General features: G+C 42.6%; 1 protein-coding gene across 1 annotated transcript in view; it reads right to left on the bottom strand.

Annotated features, from left to right (window-relative positions):
- The window catches only part of LOC109931665 (leucine-rich repeat-containing protein let-4-like), a 123,611-nt gene that overhangs the window by 51,778 nt on the left and 55,008 nt on the right, over positions 1 to 16,825 (bottom strand). The window contains exons 4-5 of the mRNA XM_048607350.1: positions 13,670 to 13,741; positions 13,504 to 13,584 (exon numbers count right to left, since the gene is read on the bottom strand). Of these exons, the coding sequence (XP_048463307.1) occupies positions 13,504 to 13,584; positions 13,670 to 13,741 (153 nt within the window). The remainder of the gene's footprint in view (positions 1 to 13,503; positions 13,585 to 13,669; positions 13,742 to 16,825) is intronic.

Raw genomic sequence — 16,825 nt, 5'->3', positions numbered from 1 at the left:
TTTGAGTTTCTAATAAGAGCTAAGATTTTTAAAAGAACATTTCAGTTTATGTATCTGCAGATCAGTCACCTTCAACAGCTGCATTTTGATGCAGCCTACTCGCAGTGATATTGTGATAGGAGGGAAAAAAACGGATCAACATCAGCAGCCAAATACATGCTAAAAGGAAGAAAGTGAATAATACACAGTTGAATACTGCGAAAAATCTTTACTTGTTAGCAGATCTATTGTTGGATTTTCACTAGAATATGCCATGCAAATTGGTGCAAATCTAAAAATGTATTGGACAACATTAACTGGCTACTTGAAACCAACAGGGACCACTTCGTCAGCAAGAACATTCACACCAGGAAGCAGCCTGTAATACCTAGGAAGAACAGCGATGATCACAGTATGTTGCATTAATTATGCAACCATATTTTGCAAAACTGATAGAGCAAATTGTTTCCCTAATAATGTAGTTGCTCTTCAGACTGTCTCACAGGACATACTTCTCTGGTGTATTGTTTTTACAGCAATTTTGTGGAGACTCAGGGGATCCTATTCTATCATGGTTGAAGTGATATAATCCTAAAAAGCCATAACAACTCTCTATTTCTTGGAATTTCTAGACTTTAAGCAGCCAATACTTTGGAGATATGTGTGTGTGTTGATACAATTTGCATTTTAATTCAATAATCAGATTAAGCTATTTTATACTGGTAAAGCTTGTGTCTTGTGGTGCAGAGGTGCTTGCCCAGAGGCGTATTAAACTGCTTCCATTCAGAAAGATTTAAAAATAATTATGCTGGTCAAACTAGTTTGATCCACTCCTTTTTCAGATGGGATAAGGGCATTGCTGGCAATCCCAGCATTTGTTGTCCATCCCTAACTCTTGTTGAACAGGGAATGATGAAATGCCACCTTGAATATAGTTCTATTCACAATATTCTTGGCGATGGTAGTAATGGGAGCAGGAGTTGGTGGTGGGATGGAGCACCAAGGAACAGAGAAGTCCAATCTGGAGCATTATCACTTCTTAAATTATTTGAACTTTCTCATATTCTCTCTCACACCATTCGACCTCAGTGGTGTCTTCCACACTGGGCAACTTTGAATTGAAGAACCTAGTGGAGTGGTCAGTTTAGTTTTTTTCATTTTCTGCATCCACTTCTGGAGGGATGTAATCTTGAACGTTTTACTTTTCTGTTATTTGATTCTGAAAATGAGTTAAGACTTTGATTAATTTTTTTAAACCCTGTGAGATACACACTTTATTTGTTGACGTAGTGCTCTGATTCACATGCCTTTTATATTGAAGCCTTGCAGGTATTTCAGAGTTAGAATGATTCAGTAAAATACTGAACTTTTATTTTGATCAGTTTTTAATTCCATTGCTCATTACTTTATTTTCAATGCTCCCCAAGGTTTTTACCAGAAACTTTCTTCTCATGCTTTCATTGTTCTCACTATGCCACATAATGTTGCGTCCTAGTGCCAGCGACTGTTTTAATTTCCTTCCTCTCTTTTACCTCAGGTAGCTTTAGGAAGACTTTATCATGAGACCTTACTTACTTTTCAACTTCAAACTGAATCCAGAAAATATTACTGTTGAGGTTCTGCTATTTAATTTAGCCCTTGGCTGCCCATAATCCCAAAAGAGAACCTCTCTCCTAGTCCTAGCTAAGTGATTGCTTTCCACAATAACCAACTTTCCTACTCTTAGTAAACCTTAAGACATGTAAACATAGTAAACCATGAGACGTTAAACCTTAAAAAACAGGAACAGGAGTTGGCTGCTTGACCCCTGGAGCCTCCTCCACCATTCAACAGCATCATGGCTGATCTGACATTCCTCATCTCCATACTACTGTGGTTTTCCCAGGAACCCTTGATTCCCCTACTGATCAAGAATCTATCTATCTCAGCCTTAAATATGTGTAAGGACTTTGCCCCACAGCTCTCTCTAACAAGGAGTCCCAAAGATTCACAACCCTCAGAAGAAATTCCTCCTAACCTTTGTAAAATTGCCACCCTTTTATTCTGAGACTATGCCCTCTGGTGTTAGACTCTCCCGTGAGGGAAAACATTCTCTCTGCATTTACCCTGTCAAGTCCCATAAGAATCCTGTATATTTCAATGAGATCACCTCCCATTCTTCTAAACTCTAGTGAGTAGAGTCCCAACCTGTTTCATCTTTGTTGCTAAGACAATCCATCCACATCAGGCATCATCCTACTGAACTACCTCTGAACTTATTACGATGAATAAAACCTTACTGCTAAATTATCCAAGTTTCAGAACATATTTACTATTTCCAAATTCCACCGGCAATAATTAAAATTCTCTAGTTTATATAAGAGATAAAAAGGAAATGCTCATCAACCCAATCAATTACCTTCTTTGCTGATACATGACACTTCAATTTTCTTTGGAATTTTCTGAAACCACAAATCCACCCACACACTTCACTGTCTCTTTGGTAACTTCAAGCTCCCAGGCCTCCAGCGCTTCATCTTTACTATGGACATTCAATCCCTATACACGTCCATACCCCACAAGGGCAGCCTACAGACCCTCAGCTTTTTCCCTCTCCAACCAGACCCATCCAGTCCACCACCCCCCCCCACCCCCACCAATACCCTCCTGCACCTCGCCGAACTAGTCCTCACCCTCAATAACTTTTCCTTCAATTCTTTCCACATTCTCCAAATCCACAGGGTTGCCATGGGTACTCGCATGGGCCCCAACTACGCCTGCCTGTTTGTTAGTTATGTCGAACAGGCCCTCTTCTATACATACACCAGTACTTTTCCCAATTCTTCCGCCATTACATTGATGACTGCATCAGTGCTGCATCCTGCACCCAGGCTGAACTAGAGCAGTTCATCAACTTTGCTAACAACTTCCACCCTGTCCTCAATTTCACTTGGTCTATCTCGGACACCTCCCTCCCATTTCTACACCTCTCCATTTCCATTTCTGGCAACCGCTTATGTACCAACATTTATTATAAACCCACAGACTCCAATAGCTACCTCGACTACACCTCCTCCCACCCTGTACCCTGTAAAAGCTCCATCCCATTTTCCCAATTCCTCTGTCTCCATCGAGGAGATGTTCCACTCCCAAGCATCCCAGATGTCCACCTTTTTCAAACAACACTGTTTTCCCCTGTCTGTCATCCAGACGGCCCTCCATTGTGCCCACTCCATTCCACGCTCCATAGCTCTTATTCACAAGCCCCCCCTCCAAACATAATGAAGATAGGGGCCCCCTTGTCCTCACTTTCCACACCACCAGCCTCTGCATCCAACATAATATCCTCAAACACTTCTGCCAACTCCAATTAGACTCTGCCACCTGGAACATCTTCCACTCCCCACCCCTCTCTATCTTCAGCAAGGACCATTCCCTTCACTACTCCTTAGTTCATGCCACGTTCCCCACCAACCACTCCAACCCTCCCGGTACCTTCCCCTGTAACCGTAAAAGACGCAACACCTGCCCACATCCCACCTCCTTCACCTCCATTCAAGGCCCTCAACAGCCCTTCCAAGTGAGACTTGGAACCTAGTCTCCAACCTCCAACCTAGTCTACTGTATCCGGTGCTCCCAATGTGGTCTTCTCCACATTGGTGAGACCAAATGTAGACTAGGTGTGTAGACTAGGTGACCGTTTCACCAAGAATCTCCAACTGGCCCGTAACAGCCAACCTAACCTCCCACATACCACCCATTTCAATTTCCTATCCCACCCGACCTCCAACATGTCCGTCCTCGGCCTCCTGCAGTGTTGCATCGACTTGGATTGCAAATTTGAAGATCAACACCTTATCCACTATCTGGGCACCCTACAGCCTGGAGGACTCAACATTGAGTTCTTCAATTTCAAATAACCTTGCCACCCATCTCCTGCCTCCCCTTCCAGCCCCACCTTCTCCCTTCCATTCCATCTTCTGACCCTCCCTTCCAGCCATCAACCAGATTCATCCATCCCATCGACCAAACAGGTCGTACCTGCTACCAGTGTACACCTATCACCACCATTCTTGCCTCCATCCCTTCCCCTCCCCCTACCCCACATCCAGTCCTGAATAAGCATAGTACCCAAAATGTTGACTGCTCCTTTTCACCAGATGCTGCCTGGCCTGCTGAGTTGTTCCAGCCTCCTGTTTGTCTACCTTAGATGACAATAGCTGCTTTTTCACTTCGCTAAAGGCAACTTCTTGGCTACGTGACCATTTCCAAGGCTGACTCTTTTTCAATAGCAGGTGTAACGATGCTGAGATGGAGGCCACGTTATGTATGAAATCTTCCAAAATAATTCACTAACCCAAGGAAAGCCCTAAGCTCCAGTGCAGTCTTGGGAACCCTCACTTTATCCTCCAACAGGTATAACTCAGTTTTGCTGACTCTATAACTCAAGTAGTTCACTTCGGGTGTCTGGAACACACATTTTTGCCCTTCTAAGGCATATGCCCGCCCAGGAGAAATGTTTAAGCACTATGTCCAAATTCTCCAAGTGCTCTTTATTGGTTTTCCTGTTCTTCGTACTTCATCCAGATAAATGACAACCTGGAGTGGCCCTTACAAAGTGTTCACCGTGGTCTGCTGGAAAAAGGCACAAGCTGATAATACCCCAAATGGCAGTCTGGTATATTGATATAAATCCTTATGGGTATTAATTGTAGCAAACATCTGGGACTCCTCATCCAGTCACAATTGTAGGTAGGCATGGCGGATGTCCAGCTTTGTAAAGGATAGACCCCCGCCAATGTTGCATACAAGTCCTCTATGCGAGGAATTGAATATTTATCCAGCTGTGAGAAGCAGTTTCCTGTTGGTTAAAATTCCCACAAAGGCAAACTGAGCCATCAGGCTTCATAATTGGTACAACCAGTGCTGCCCATTATGGTTTGATGATTCCTTTGCTCTCCAGTTTCCCGATTTCCACCTCTACTTTTTCACACAAGGCAAATGGCATCGGGTGGACCTTGCAAAATCTCGGAATTGCTTCCTGGTCAATATGTAAAGTGGCTTTGGACCCTTTGTTAGTCCCAAGCTCTTCCTGAAAAACTCCTGGGTATTTCACTATGCCTTCAGTGAGGCAGCCAATTTCTAATCGAAAAATGTTGAGCCAATCCAGGTGAATCTTTCTCAACCAATTCTGCCCCAGTAGGCTTGAGCCTGAGCCTTTTACTACCATCAGTGGTAACTGCACCAACTGCTTATCATAGGAGACCGGAACCAAAGTCGTGCCCTTAATCGGCAATGGTTTCCCAGTGCATGTTCTCAGTCTAGCTAAGGTCTTGTGCAAACATCAGGGTTGGAGTCCTGAACAAATCTTGTTGAAGACAGATTCTGCAACCACAGATAAAGCTGCGCAGCTATTGACCTCCATGGGAACTGGGTTACCATTTAACCAAAGATTAATTTTAATTGGTTCTGCTTTGAATGTCACTAAGCAATTTAATTGTTCCAACCCACATGTTGGGGGACTTTCCAGGGTGTGCACTCTCCTGAGTACCAGCCTATGAGTTTTCTTACTCAAGTCAGGCCTTGTAGGACTCCTCTGTTTCAAGTCCACATACCTGCAGCAACTACAATGGCTTGCCGTCCCAGATCCTGAAGAACTTTTTTAGACCCTCGGCCGAGGCTTGGCTTTATTGTGGGTTTCTGCTGTGAGCTGGCCAAGGGTCCCTCTGCTAAGGATATGCCCTGTGTAAGGCTCTGTGATTGCCTACACTCAAGTGGCGCTCCCCAAGCTCAGTCACAGTGGTGAGGCAGTCCACTTCCATTGGGATGCCCTGTAGCTCCCATGCTCCACTTGCTACATTTCCTAATGACAACATAAGTTGTACTGCCTGTTTGAAGTCCAGTGGGCTTCAGCTAGTAGGCACTTCTGCATGGCTAAGTCATTAATCCCATACACCAAACTGTCTCGCAGTATCTCATTCAGTGTTAAGCCAAAATCACATGCCTCTGACAGTCATCTCAACTACATCAAAAATCTTGATAAGGATTCCCCTGGTTCTCTAACAGCCAAATAAAACTAAGAGTGTCTCAGAATTAGAGGAGATTTGGGGTTGTAGTATTCCTTAAACAACTCTGTCAACTCTTGGAAGGTTTTAGTGTCTGGTGCATCTAGGAAAGTTAAGCCCCTTATAACCAAAAATGCTGCAGGTCCACAGAAGATTATTCGTTGCTTTTCATCTGCCCCAATATAATTTGCCCAGAAAAAATATCACATTCTTTCCACATACTGGGCCCAGTCTTCAATAGCAGGTTCAAATGAGACTAATTTTCCAAATAAAGGCATGGTGCCAGAAAAGCTTACCCCAACTCCTGAATGTTCTACAGGCACATCTGGTTTTCTCCCATCACCACTGAAATAACTGCACAGAGGCCGGTATCCCGTCACCAAGTCACCCTTTATTTATTTATGCACATTACACTGGCTGTGGCCAGCCAGCTCGGAATCAGTCGCCTGAGCTGAGGAGAGTCTAATCTCCTGGTTATATTGGTCAGCCAGGGCTTTCCTGATTGATTGGGTTTGTTAACCTGGGCCAATGACCTCATAGTCAATGAGGTCAATCACTACAAGATCGTTAAAAGTTTATTTTCTTCATCAAATCCACACACTCCTGAGTTACATGTAAGGAGTATATTAGGTGAGTGACTATAGAGGTGCATGGGAGCTAGGAAAGGCATGGGGACGGGTATGGGTGTGTGCTCAAGCGAGTGGGTATGGGGCTTGTGGGGATAGGTGAGAGGATATGAGAGCCAAATTGTTTCTGGAAAAAACTGGCGCAAAGTCCCAAAGAAGCGATCCAGCTACCTTAATCAGCCTGCCATAGCACTTCTGAAGAACAGTCATAACAGAAATTGACAGGTTAACTCCATTTCTCTCAATAGATACTGCCTGACCTACTGAATTGCTCCAGCACTCGGTGTTTGTTCCAGATTTCCAGTATCCGCAGTATTTTGCTTTTATGCTTTGGCACTTACCTAGCCCCTTGGCCACTTCGGTATCTGGGGTTGTCGGTGCCAATTTCAACTCGTCCCCACTGTCAGAGCAAAAATTGCATGTGTCAGCACACACTCTCACCAGATGGGACCAGTGGACTAGGAATTTTCCCAACTCAGTACCAGACTCGGTTGCAAAGATCCAGTTCATAATATTACATATTTCCAGTAAAATATTTGCGTCCTAATTACATGGTATGATATATTTTTGTATGCAAGTTTAGTGGTGAAACAACAGAATTGCTCAGGGATGCCCAATTTGGGTTCCGCCAGGGCCACTCAGCTCCTGACTTCATTACCACCTTGGTTCAAACATGGACAAAACAGTTGAATTCCAGAGGTGAGGTGAGAGTGACAGCCCTTGATATCAAGGCTGCATTCGACTGACTGTGGCATCAAGAAGCCCTAGCAAAACTGGAATCAGGGTATCGGGGACAAACTCTCCGAAGGTTGGAGTCATACCTGACCCCTCAGATACTGAAGCAGTCCATATTCAAATGCAACAAGATCTGGACAATATCCAGGCTTGGGCTGTCAAGTGGCAAGTGACATTTAGGCCACACAAATGCCAGGCTGTGACCATCACTGATAAGAGACAATCTAACCAGCATCCCTTGACATTCAATGGTGTCACCATCACTGAATCCCCCACTATCAACATCCTGGGTGTTATCATTGACTAGAAACTCAACTGGACTCACCACATAAACACAGTGGCTACAAGAGAAGGCCAAAGCTAGGAATACTGCAACGAGTAACTCAAGTCCTGACTCCTCAAAGCCTGTCCACCATTACGAGGCACAAGTCAGAAATGTGATGGAATCTCTCCACTTGCCTGGATGAGTGCAGCCCCAACAACACTCAAGAAGCTTGACACCATCCAGGAAAAAGCAGCCAGCTTGATTGGCACTACATTCACAAGCATCCACTCCCTCCACCACCGACGCTCAGTTGCAGCAGTGTGTACTATCTACAAGATGCACTGCAGAAATTCACCAAAGATCCTCAGACAGCACCTTCCAAACTCACGACCACTTCCATCTAGAAGGACAAGGGCATCAGATATATGGGAACACCACCACCTCCAAGTTCCCCTCCAAGCTACTGACCACCCTGACTTGGAAATATATCGCCGTTCCTTCACTGTCACTGGGTCAAAATCCTGGAATACCCTCCCTAATAGCATCAACACACAGCAGAAGGACAGCAGCATTTCAAGAAGGCAGCTCACCACCACCTTCTCAAGGGCAACTAGGAATTGGCAAGAAATGCCGGCCAGCCAGCAACATCCACGTCCCACAAATAAATAGAAAAAAAAAGGTGCAATGCGCTAATACAACCAGAAGATATTTTCAAAGACACAACGGTTCTCCATTTTTAGGACATGTCCAGATCAGAATATGTACTTTTTTTAATTAATCATTTGTGAGATGGGGCTGTTGTTGGCCATGCTAGCATTTATTGTCCATCCCTAATTGTCCTTAACAACAAGATGGTGAGCTGCCTTCTTGAAACGCTGCAGTTCTTAAGGTGTAGGAACAAGATTGTGCTATTAAGAAGATCCAGAATTTTGACCCAGCAATCGTAAAGAAACTGTCAGTGTAGTTCCAAGGCTACTTGCCTGAATATTGCACAGATCTTGTTGCACATCAACACAGACTGCTATAGTATCTGAGGAATTGTAAAAGTTACTGAATATTGTGTAATTATCAGCAATCATCCTTCAACTTCATGATGGCGGGAAGGTCAATGAAGTAGCTGTTATGTGTCTTGGAGAGAAACCCATAAAAGGTGCATTCCAATGCATCAGCTTCCCTTTTCCTTTTAGATCATTGAGGTTGCAGGATTGGAAGATGTTCTGAGAAGAGTCACAATGAGTTACTGAGGTGGATCTTATATACGTTACATACTATTTCCTATCTACATTGGTGATGAAAGGAGTGAATGGTGAATGTGGTGGACTGTGTGTCAGTCAAACAGTCTGCTTTGTCTTAGTTGGTGTCAAACTTCTTGTTGTTGGAGCTGCATTCATCCATCAAGTGAACAGTATTCAATTACACTCCTGCCTTGTAGCTTGTGGGTGCTGGAGCATTCAGAACTCAAAAGATGAGTCGTCCCAACATAACTTTTAGCCTCTGACCTGCTTTTTTAGCCACAGTATTTATATGGTTGATCCAGTTCAGCTTATGGTCAATGGTAACCCTTAGGATGTTGATGGTGGGACATTCAGCAATGGTAGTGTCACTAAATATCAAGGAGAAATGGCTCATTTCTCTCGTTGGAGAAGGTCACAGTCTGGCACTTGTATGGTATTAATGTTAATTGTTATTTATCAGCTTAAGTCTGAATCTTGCACAAGTCTTGCTGCACATCAACACAGACTGCTTAGGTATCTGAGGAATTGTAAAAGTTACTGAATATTGTGTAAATATCTGCAATCATCCTTCTGACTTTATGACGGAGGGAAAGGTCATCAATGAAGTAACTGAAGATGGTTAGGCCAAGGACACTTCCCACGGAAACTTTTGAGGTAATCTCCTGGAACTGAAATGATTGGCCTCAAATAAGAAAAAATATCTTCTAGGTTATGACTCCAACCAGCAAACACCTTCACCCAATTCTCAGTGACCCCAGCTTTGCTAGGGTTGGGAATTTCAATATCCACCACCAAGAGTGGCTCGGCAGCAGCACTACTGATTGAACTGGTCGGGTTCTAAAAGACATGGCTACAAGACTGGGTCTGCAGCAGGTGGTGAGGGAACCAACAAGGGGGAGAAACAGACCTGAACTTATCCTTACCAATCTGCTGGCATGACAATTTCGGTAAGAGTGACCACCGCACAGTCCTTGTGGAGACAAAGTCCCACCTTCACATTTAGAATATCCTCCATCATGTTGTGTGGCACTATCACCACGCTAAATGGGACAGACTTCAAACAAATCTAGCAACTTAAGATTGGGCATCCATGAGGCACTGTGGAGCATCAATAGCAGAAGAACTGTACTACAGCACAATGTGCAACCTCATGGCACAGCATATCCACCACTCAACATTTAGGAAGTAGGTAGATGAGTACTTCAAACACCATAGCATACAAGGCTAGGGTCAAATGCATAAACATTAGGTAAGCATTAATAATACCTGATGATGGGCACAGACACAATAGGCCAAAGTGCTTTTATTTATACTGTAAAACTATAGCTCTATACAACATACACTTGTATAGAACAAAAACAAAGTTGCTGGAAAAGCTCAGCAGGTCTGGCAGCATCTGTGAAGGAAAAAACAGAGTTAACATTTCTGGTCCAGTGACCCTTCCTCAGAACACAGAAAGTTCTGAGGAAGGGTCATGGGACCCGAAACGTTAACTCTGTTTTTTCCTTCACAGATGCTGTCAGACCTGCTGAGCTTTTCAAGCAACTTTGTTTTTGTTCCTGATTTATAGCATCTGTAGTTCTTTCGGTTTACATTTGTATAGAACCTGTAACATGGTAAGATGTCCCAAAGTGTTTCACAGAGACAATCTTTCATAATAAGACACAGCAGGAGATATTAAGTTTGGTTAAAGCACCAGCTTTAAAGGAAAACCTTGAAGAAAGAACGACACAAATAGAATTAAGGAAGATATTTCAGAACTTCAGAGGTGAGTGAAAGCATAGTTGCCAACTGTGAAGCAATTAAAATAGGCAAAGCTCAAACAGACAAATGAGAGGAATGCAGTGATTTCAGAACATTGTTGGATTAGATGTGTTGAAGAAGGGCAAATGCTATGATGTGATTTTGAATACCAGTATTATAACTTTAACACTGAGTTGTTGCCAAACAATTAGTCAATGTAACAAATAATGCAGAGGTGAACAGGACCTGGCGAAAGTTAGGATTCTGGCAGCAGAGTTTTGAATGAGCTTTATTGAGGATGCAAAATGTGAGGCAGATTACATTGGAGTTTAGAAAAATAAGGAGTGATTTGAATGAAGCATAAATGATCCTGAGAGGATTTGGTGGCGTGAATGTCGGGTCTCCTCTTGCGAGAGGATCTTGAACTAGGGCTCGCTGTTTAAAAATAAGGGGTCATCATGGGTTGGGAAGAATTTTTTTCATCAAAATGTGGTGGAAACAGTCTTTCAATATTTTTAAGGCAGAGGTAGAAAGATTCTTGTTAAGTAGGGGTGTAAAAGGTTGCTGCAGTTAGGGCGAATTTGGAAATAAGGTTATAATCAGGTCAACCATGAACTTATTAAATGACAGCACAGGCTCAAGGGTCTAAATGCACACTGTTTTGCTTCTAACTCAGATGTTCATAGGTCAGCCAAAAATTTTATTGGAATAGTCTTGTCTAGAGAATCAAAGGCTTTTGACTAATAGCAGGGGTGGAATTGGATGACATTATGGATGTGAAAACAGATGGTCTTGGTAAAGAACAAAGAACAAAGAAAATTACAGCACAGGAACAGGCCCTTCGGCCCTCCAAGCTTGCGCCAAACCAGATCCTCTTTCTAAACCTGTCGCCTACTTTCCAAGGATCTGTATCCCTCTGCTCCCTGCCCATTCATGTATCTGTCTAGATACATCTTAAATGACACTTTTGTGCCCGCCTCTACCACCTCCGCTGCAACGCGTTCCAGGCACCCACCACCCTCTGTGTAAAGAACATTCCACGCATATCTCCCTTAAACTTTTCCCCTCTCACCTTGAAATCATGACCCCTAGTAATTGAGTTCCCCACTCTGGGAAAAAGCCTCTTGCTATCCATCCTGTCTATACCTCTCATGATTTTGTAGACCTCAATCAGGTCCCCCCTCAACCACCGTCTTTCTAATGTAAATAATCCTAATCTACTCAACCTCTCTTCATAGCTAGCGCCCTCCATACCAGGCAACATCCTAGTGAACCTCCTCTGCACCCTCTCCAAAGCATCCACATCCTTTTGGTAATGTGGCGACCAGAACTCTATGCAGTATTCCAAACGTGGCCAAACCAAAGTCCTATACAACTGTAACATGACCTGCCAACTCTTGTACTCAATACCCCGTCCAATGAATGAAAGCATGCCGTATGCCTTCTTGACCACTCTATCGACCTGCGTTGCCACCTTCAGGGTACAATGGACCTGAACACCCAGATCTTTCTGTGCATCAATTTTCCCCAGGGCTTTTCCGTTTACCGTATCGTTCGTTCTTGAATTGGATCTTCCAAAATACATCACCTCGCATTTGCCTGGGTTGAACTCCATCTGCCATCTCTCCGCCCAACTCTCTAACCTATCTATATTCTCCTGCATTCTCCGACAGTCCCCTTCACTATCTGCTACTCCACCAATCTTAGTGTCATCTGCAAGGGTTAGGTCTGTGTCAGAAACTCATATTGGGGTCAAATACAGGACCAAGGATATAAACCACAGCCTTGGACAATTGCCAGGGAGAGAAATAGAATCAGTAGCTCGGGAACGCAGTTTGTAACATGAATAGTAAATACAGCCTTCATGCTCTCACTACTTAGTTGGAAGAAATTTTGGTACCTTCTGTGCGCATAAATATGCTCAGAAATTCCACAAGGTAAAATCGCTTACATACCAAAATAATCGGTCATGGTTTGCATTACTTGTCCAACCAGTCATCTCACTTACAGGATTGTGTGGAGCAAAACCGTTATTTTTCCAAGCTTAAGTGGTTACCTTGGTTGACTGACCAATCATCAACAATCCCGAGCCTGTCTCAGAGACAGATAGCTCAGTTTCATAAGTACGTAGGGTACTATGGCACAGGAAGAGGCCATTGAGCACAACCAGTCCATGCTGGTGTTTATGTTCCCAAAAGTCTCCCCGCAGCCTTTCTCATCTAAATCTACCATTATAATCATCTACCCCATTCCCTCACAAATGCTTGTGTAGCTTCCGCTTTAGGGCATCTCAACTATTTGCTTTAACTACTTCTTGAGTTCCACATTACGCAGTGTCTTACAAAGAAGATTCTTCTGAATTCCCTCTTGGATTTCTTGGTGACTATCTTGTATTGATAGCCTGCAGTTATGCTATTCCCCACAGGAGTTAATATTCAAATTTCCATTCCTGTACACATGATCATTGAGTCACCTTGTAAGGGCTCTTTCTTGCCTTCTTGAAGCAATGTAGTGTCATTCTCATGTTACAACTCCTTAAAAATGTGTAATTCTTCAGTGAAAATATGCTATTGAAAGTTAGGCCTTTTCATATCCAGACATTATTACTGTTAAATGCAAGCCACAAAAATCAAATATATTCAGAACACATTTGTAGGTAATTATAATTGTATTGTAATCATTGTCAGAAAGAAAATTGTTTTTATTAAAATTCCTCAACAACCTAATGATATTGTCTAGTCTTACAACAGAATGAAGCATTATAGAATACTGGAGACTTGATGACGCCTATGAAATCACACTGTACATTCAGTCACTGTTTTTAGGAGGAAAGAATGGGAAAAAGTTAAAGAAATTCATAACCTTGAATTACTTACAAGACTTTCAGGGAAGGTAATCCATGCTTTGTCCTAAAGAGATCCCTTTGTACTGCATACAAATGGTTGTTGCTGATATCACTTTAGAAAGAAAGGATGCATTTTAATATGTAGTCTTTGTATCAAACTACTGTTCAATTTGTTTTTATGTTTTAATTAAACTTACATCAGTTCAATTTCTGGAGTAGGCTGGAACATATAATCTGCAATAAACCTAATCTGATTATAAGATAAAAACCTGTGGTATAAAAAAGAAGAACATGAAAGAATATACAGTTCCATAAAACTCAAAGTTCCAGTGGACTCTCTAGCCCACTGCATAAATACTAAGGACAAAAACAGGATCAGAATTTAAACACAAACGGAGTTGGAAGAACATGAATGGTCAATATCTATTTCTTTTCCAATACAAGCAACCCACAAATTCATAGATAGATGTGTGGTTTAGAGACAAGTATTACAAGCCATGTGGGCAGTATTTGAAGAGTGAAATCACAGAAGGAATTTCATTGATCAGGACTGAATTTATAAATAATGTTATCTATCTTCTGAATTCACTCATCTTTACAAATCAAAAGAGATTAACAAAATGACTGCACACAATCAAGCATGGTGGTAACTAAATTCTTTGAGAGATTATTTTCCAAATTTGCTAGAGTCTGCAATACTGTTTTGGCTCACTTAGTAGCACCTTTGCCTGAGTCAGACAGTCGTAGTTTCCACTCCTACTTCAGAGATTTCAGAATAAAATTAGAGCCTGACATTCTATGGAGTACTGAGAAAGAGTTGCACTATCAGAGGTAGAGTCCTTCAAATGCTACGTGAAACAACCAAACTTTCAGAGACAACCATAGACCTTGTAAGCTCTCAAGTGGATATGAAAGATTTAATGATTAACTTAACTAAGTTAACTTTAAAAAGGTAGAAACAGAAAATGCTGGCAACATTCAGCAGGTCTGACAGCATCTGTGGAAAGAGAAACCGAGTAATGGGCAGAATTTTTTAGATACCGGCCAGCAGATCTGCAGGCATACGGACCCATAAAATTCCTTGAGTGGCCTTCCAGCTGCTAACCAATCTGCAACGAACCTGTCTGAAATGTTATGGGATATGGTTAGGGAAGCCTAGGAGGGCCAATTTATGTTTATTGTTGGTCTGCTTTCCACTTTGCCTCAACTTTGAGTTTGATGGGGGGAAGTAAGGGACAGGAGAAGCCTAGCAATCGAGCCCAATTAGGTTTCAGATGGGAAGTGGCAAGGCTTTTCTCGTGGAGTCTCTTTCCAGATCAGGATTCCGTACCTCCTTGGTCTATGCCCCACCCACCCCCTGTGTGTGGTGCACCTTATCCAAGGTGCTGCCTCATTCCATCCTGACCATTCCAACCTGAACCCCTCTTCCCATGCACCCATTGATACCTGGGACTAACCATCACCCATCACAAGACCCCACATTTACAAGCTCCATCCTATTTAGAATTGAAAACCAATATTGGAACACATTTGGATCTTAGGCATCAGAAATAAATGTATCGAAGATTAAAACAGGGAAATTATGCTGAACTTTATAAAGCTCTAGGCCACAACCAGAATATGGAACCTATTTAGGGTCATCAGGCTTCAAGAAGGATATGAAGATCTTGAGAAGGTGAGCAGAGTTTTATTGGAATGGTTCCAGTGATGAGCAAATTTACTCAAAAGGCTAGAATGGAGAAATTGTGGCTATTCTAGCTGAACAGTTTGATGGGAGATCTGAAAGAGGTGCACAAGATGATAACAGATATAGATGAAGGGACACTAGCCATTCCTGTCAACTGATGATATCATAACTAGGCAACACAGATTTAAAGATTTGAGGCCTTTAAATGTGAGTTTGTGGGGGCTGCATTCAGTAGGAGAACAAACTTTTTTACACAGCATTTATAATGAACTACGACTTATTGCCCAAGAAGGTAGTAAAAGCAGAAACAATCAATTACTTCAAAATGAACTTGCATAGGTGATTGAAGGAATTAAACTTCCAAGGTTATAGGAATAAAGAAGGAAAATAGGACTGATTCTGTTCTAGATGCCTGGTATGGACCACCTTCTGTGCCTTTATGCCTATAAGTTGTTGGACAAGAATGCAAGCAAAATAATCAAAAATTTAAGCGTTGAGCTAAATTTAACTGATTAAATTTACCATTCCTTCATAGAGATAAAGATTTTTAAGACGAGTTAAATAGATTATTGTCAGGCAAGGGAATCAAAGGTTATTGGAAGGAGATAGGAATGCGAATTCAAAATAGAGAAATGGTTTTACTGGTTCAAGGTACCAACCTCAAGCAGGCTCGACGCTTGTCAAGGTCTCAGCAATTCCCCCCAAATGAGGACGATCAAATGTCATAGAACTTCATATGGGCTTACGATCCATCACTCTCAACAACCTGACCTTGAAACTCACTCAAAAACCATTCAGTAATGGACTGCCTGAATAACTGTTCACATTCTCATGGTCCATCTTCTTATCTTGGGAGAAAACACTCTTCTGAATTCACTTCAAGGACCTATGAACCTGCACCCCCAGGTCTTTTTGTTCGGCAACACTCCCCAGAAGCCTACTATAAGTGTATAATTCCTGCCTTGATTTGCCTTACTAAAATGCAACACCTCACATTTGTCTAAGTTAAACTCTATCTGCCACTCCTCAGCCCATCAGATCAAGGTCCTCTTGTACTCTGAGTTAACCTTCTTCACTGTCCACTACATCGCCAATTTTGGTGTCATCTACAAACTTACTGACCTTTCCTCCTGCATTCACATCCAAATAATTTTGACAAAAAGAGGCGGACCCAGCACCGATCCTTGCAGCACACCGCTGGTCACAGGCCTCCAATCCGAAAAACAACTATTCACCACCAAATTCTGTCTCCTATCTTCAAGCCAATTTTGTATCTAAATGGCTAGCTCTCCTTGGATTCCATGTGATCTAACTTTGCTAACCAGTCTAACATGCGGAATCTTGTCAAATACCTTGACGTCCATATAGACAACATCCACCCCTCTGCCTTCATCAATTATTTTTGTCACTTCTTCAAAAAACTCAATCAAGTGAGTGAGACACAATTTCCCACGCACAAAGCCATGTTGACTGCTTAAGGCCTTTCACCCTCACTTTCTGCTGCACTGAACTATTAACAGCACTAGAGATAGTAGGAACTGCAGATGCTGGAGAATCCGAGACAACAAGGTGCAGGGCTGGATGAACACAGCAGGCCAAGCAGCATCATAGGAGCAGAAAGGCTGACGTTTCGGGCCTAGACCCTTCATCAGAAAAGGGGGAGGGG

This window comes from Rhincodon typus, chromosome 2, assembly GCF_021869965.1.
Source record: "Rhincodon typus isolate 14 chromosome 2, sRhiTyp1.1, whole genome shotgun sequence".
NCBI lineage: Eukaryota > Metazoa > Chordata > Chondrichthyes > Orectolobiformes > Rhincodontidae > Rhincodon > Rhincodon typus.
This window is presented reverse-complemented; position numbering and strand designations above follow the sequence as displayed.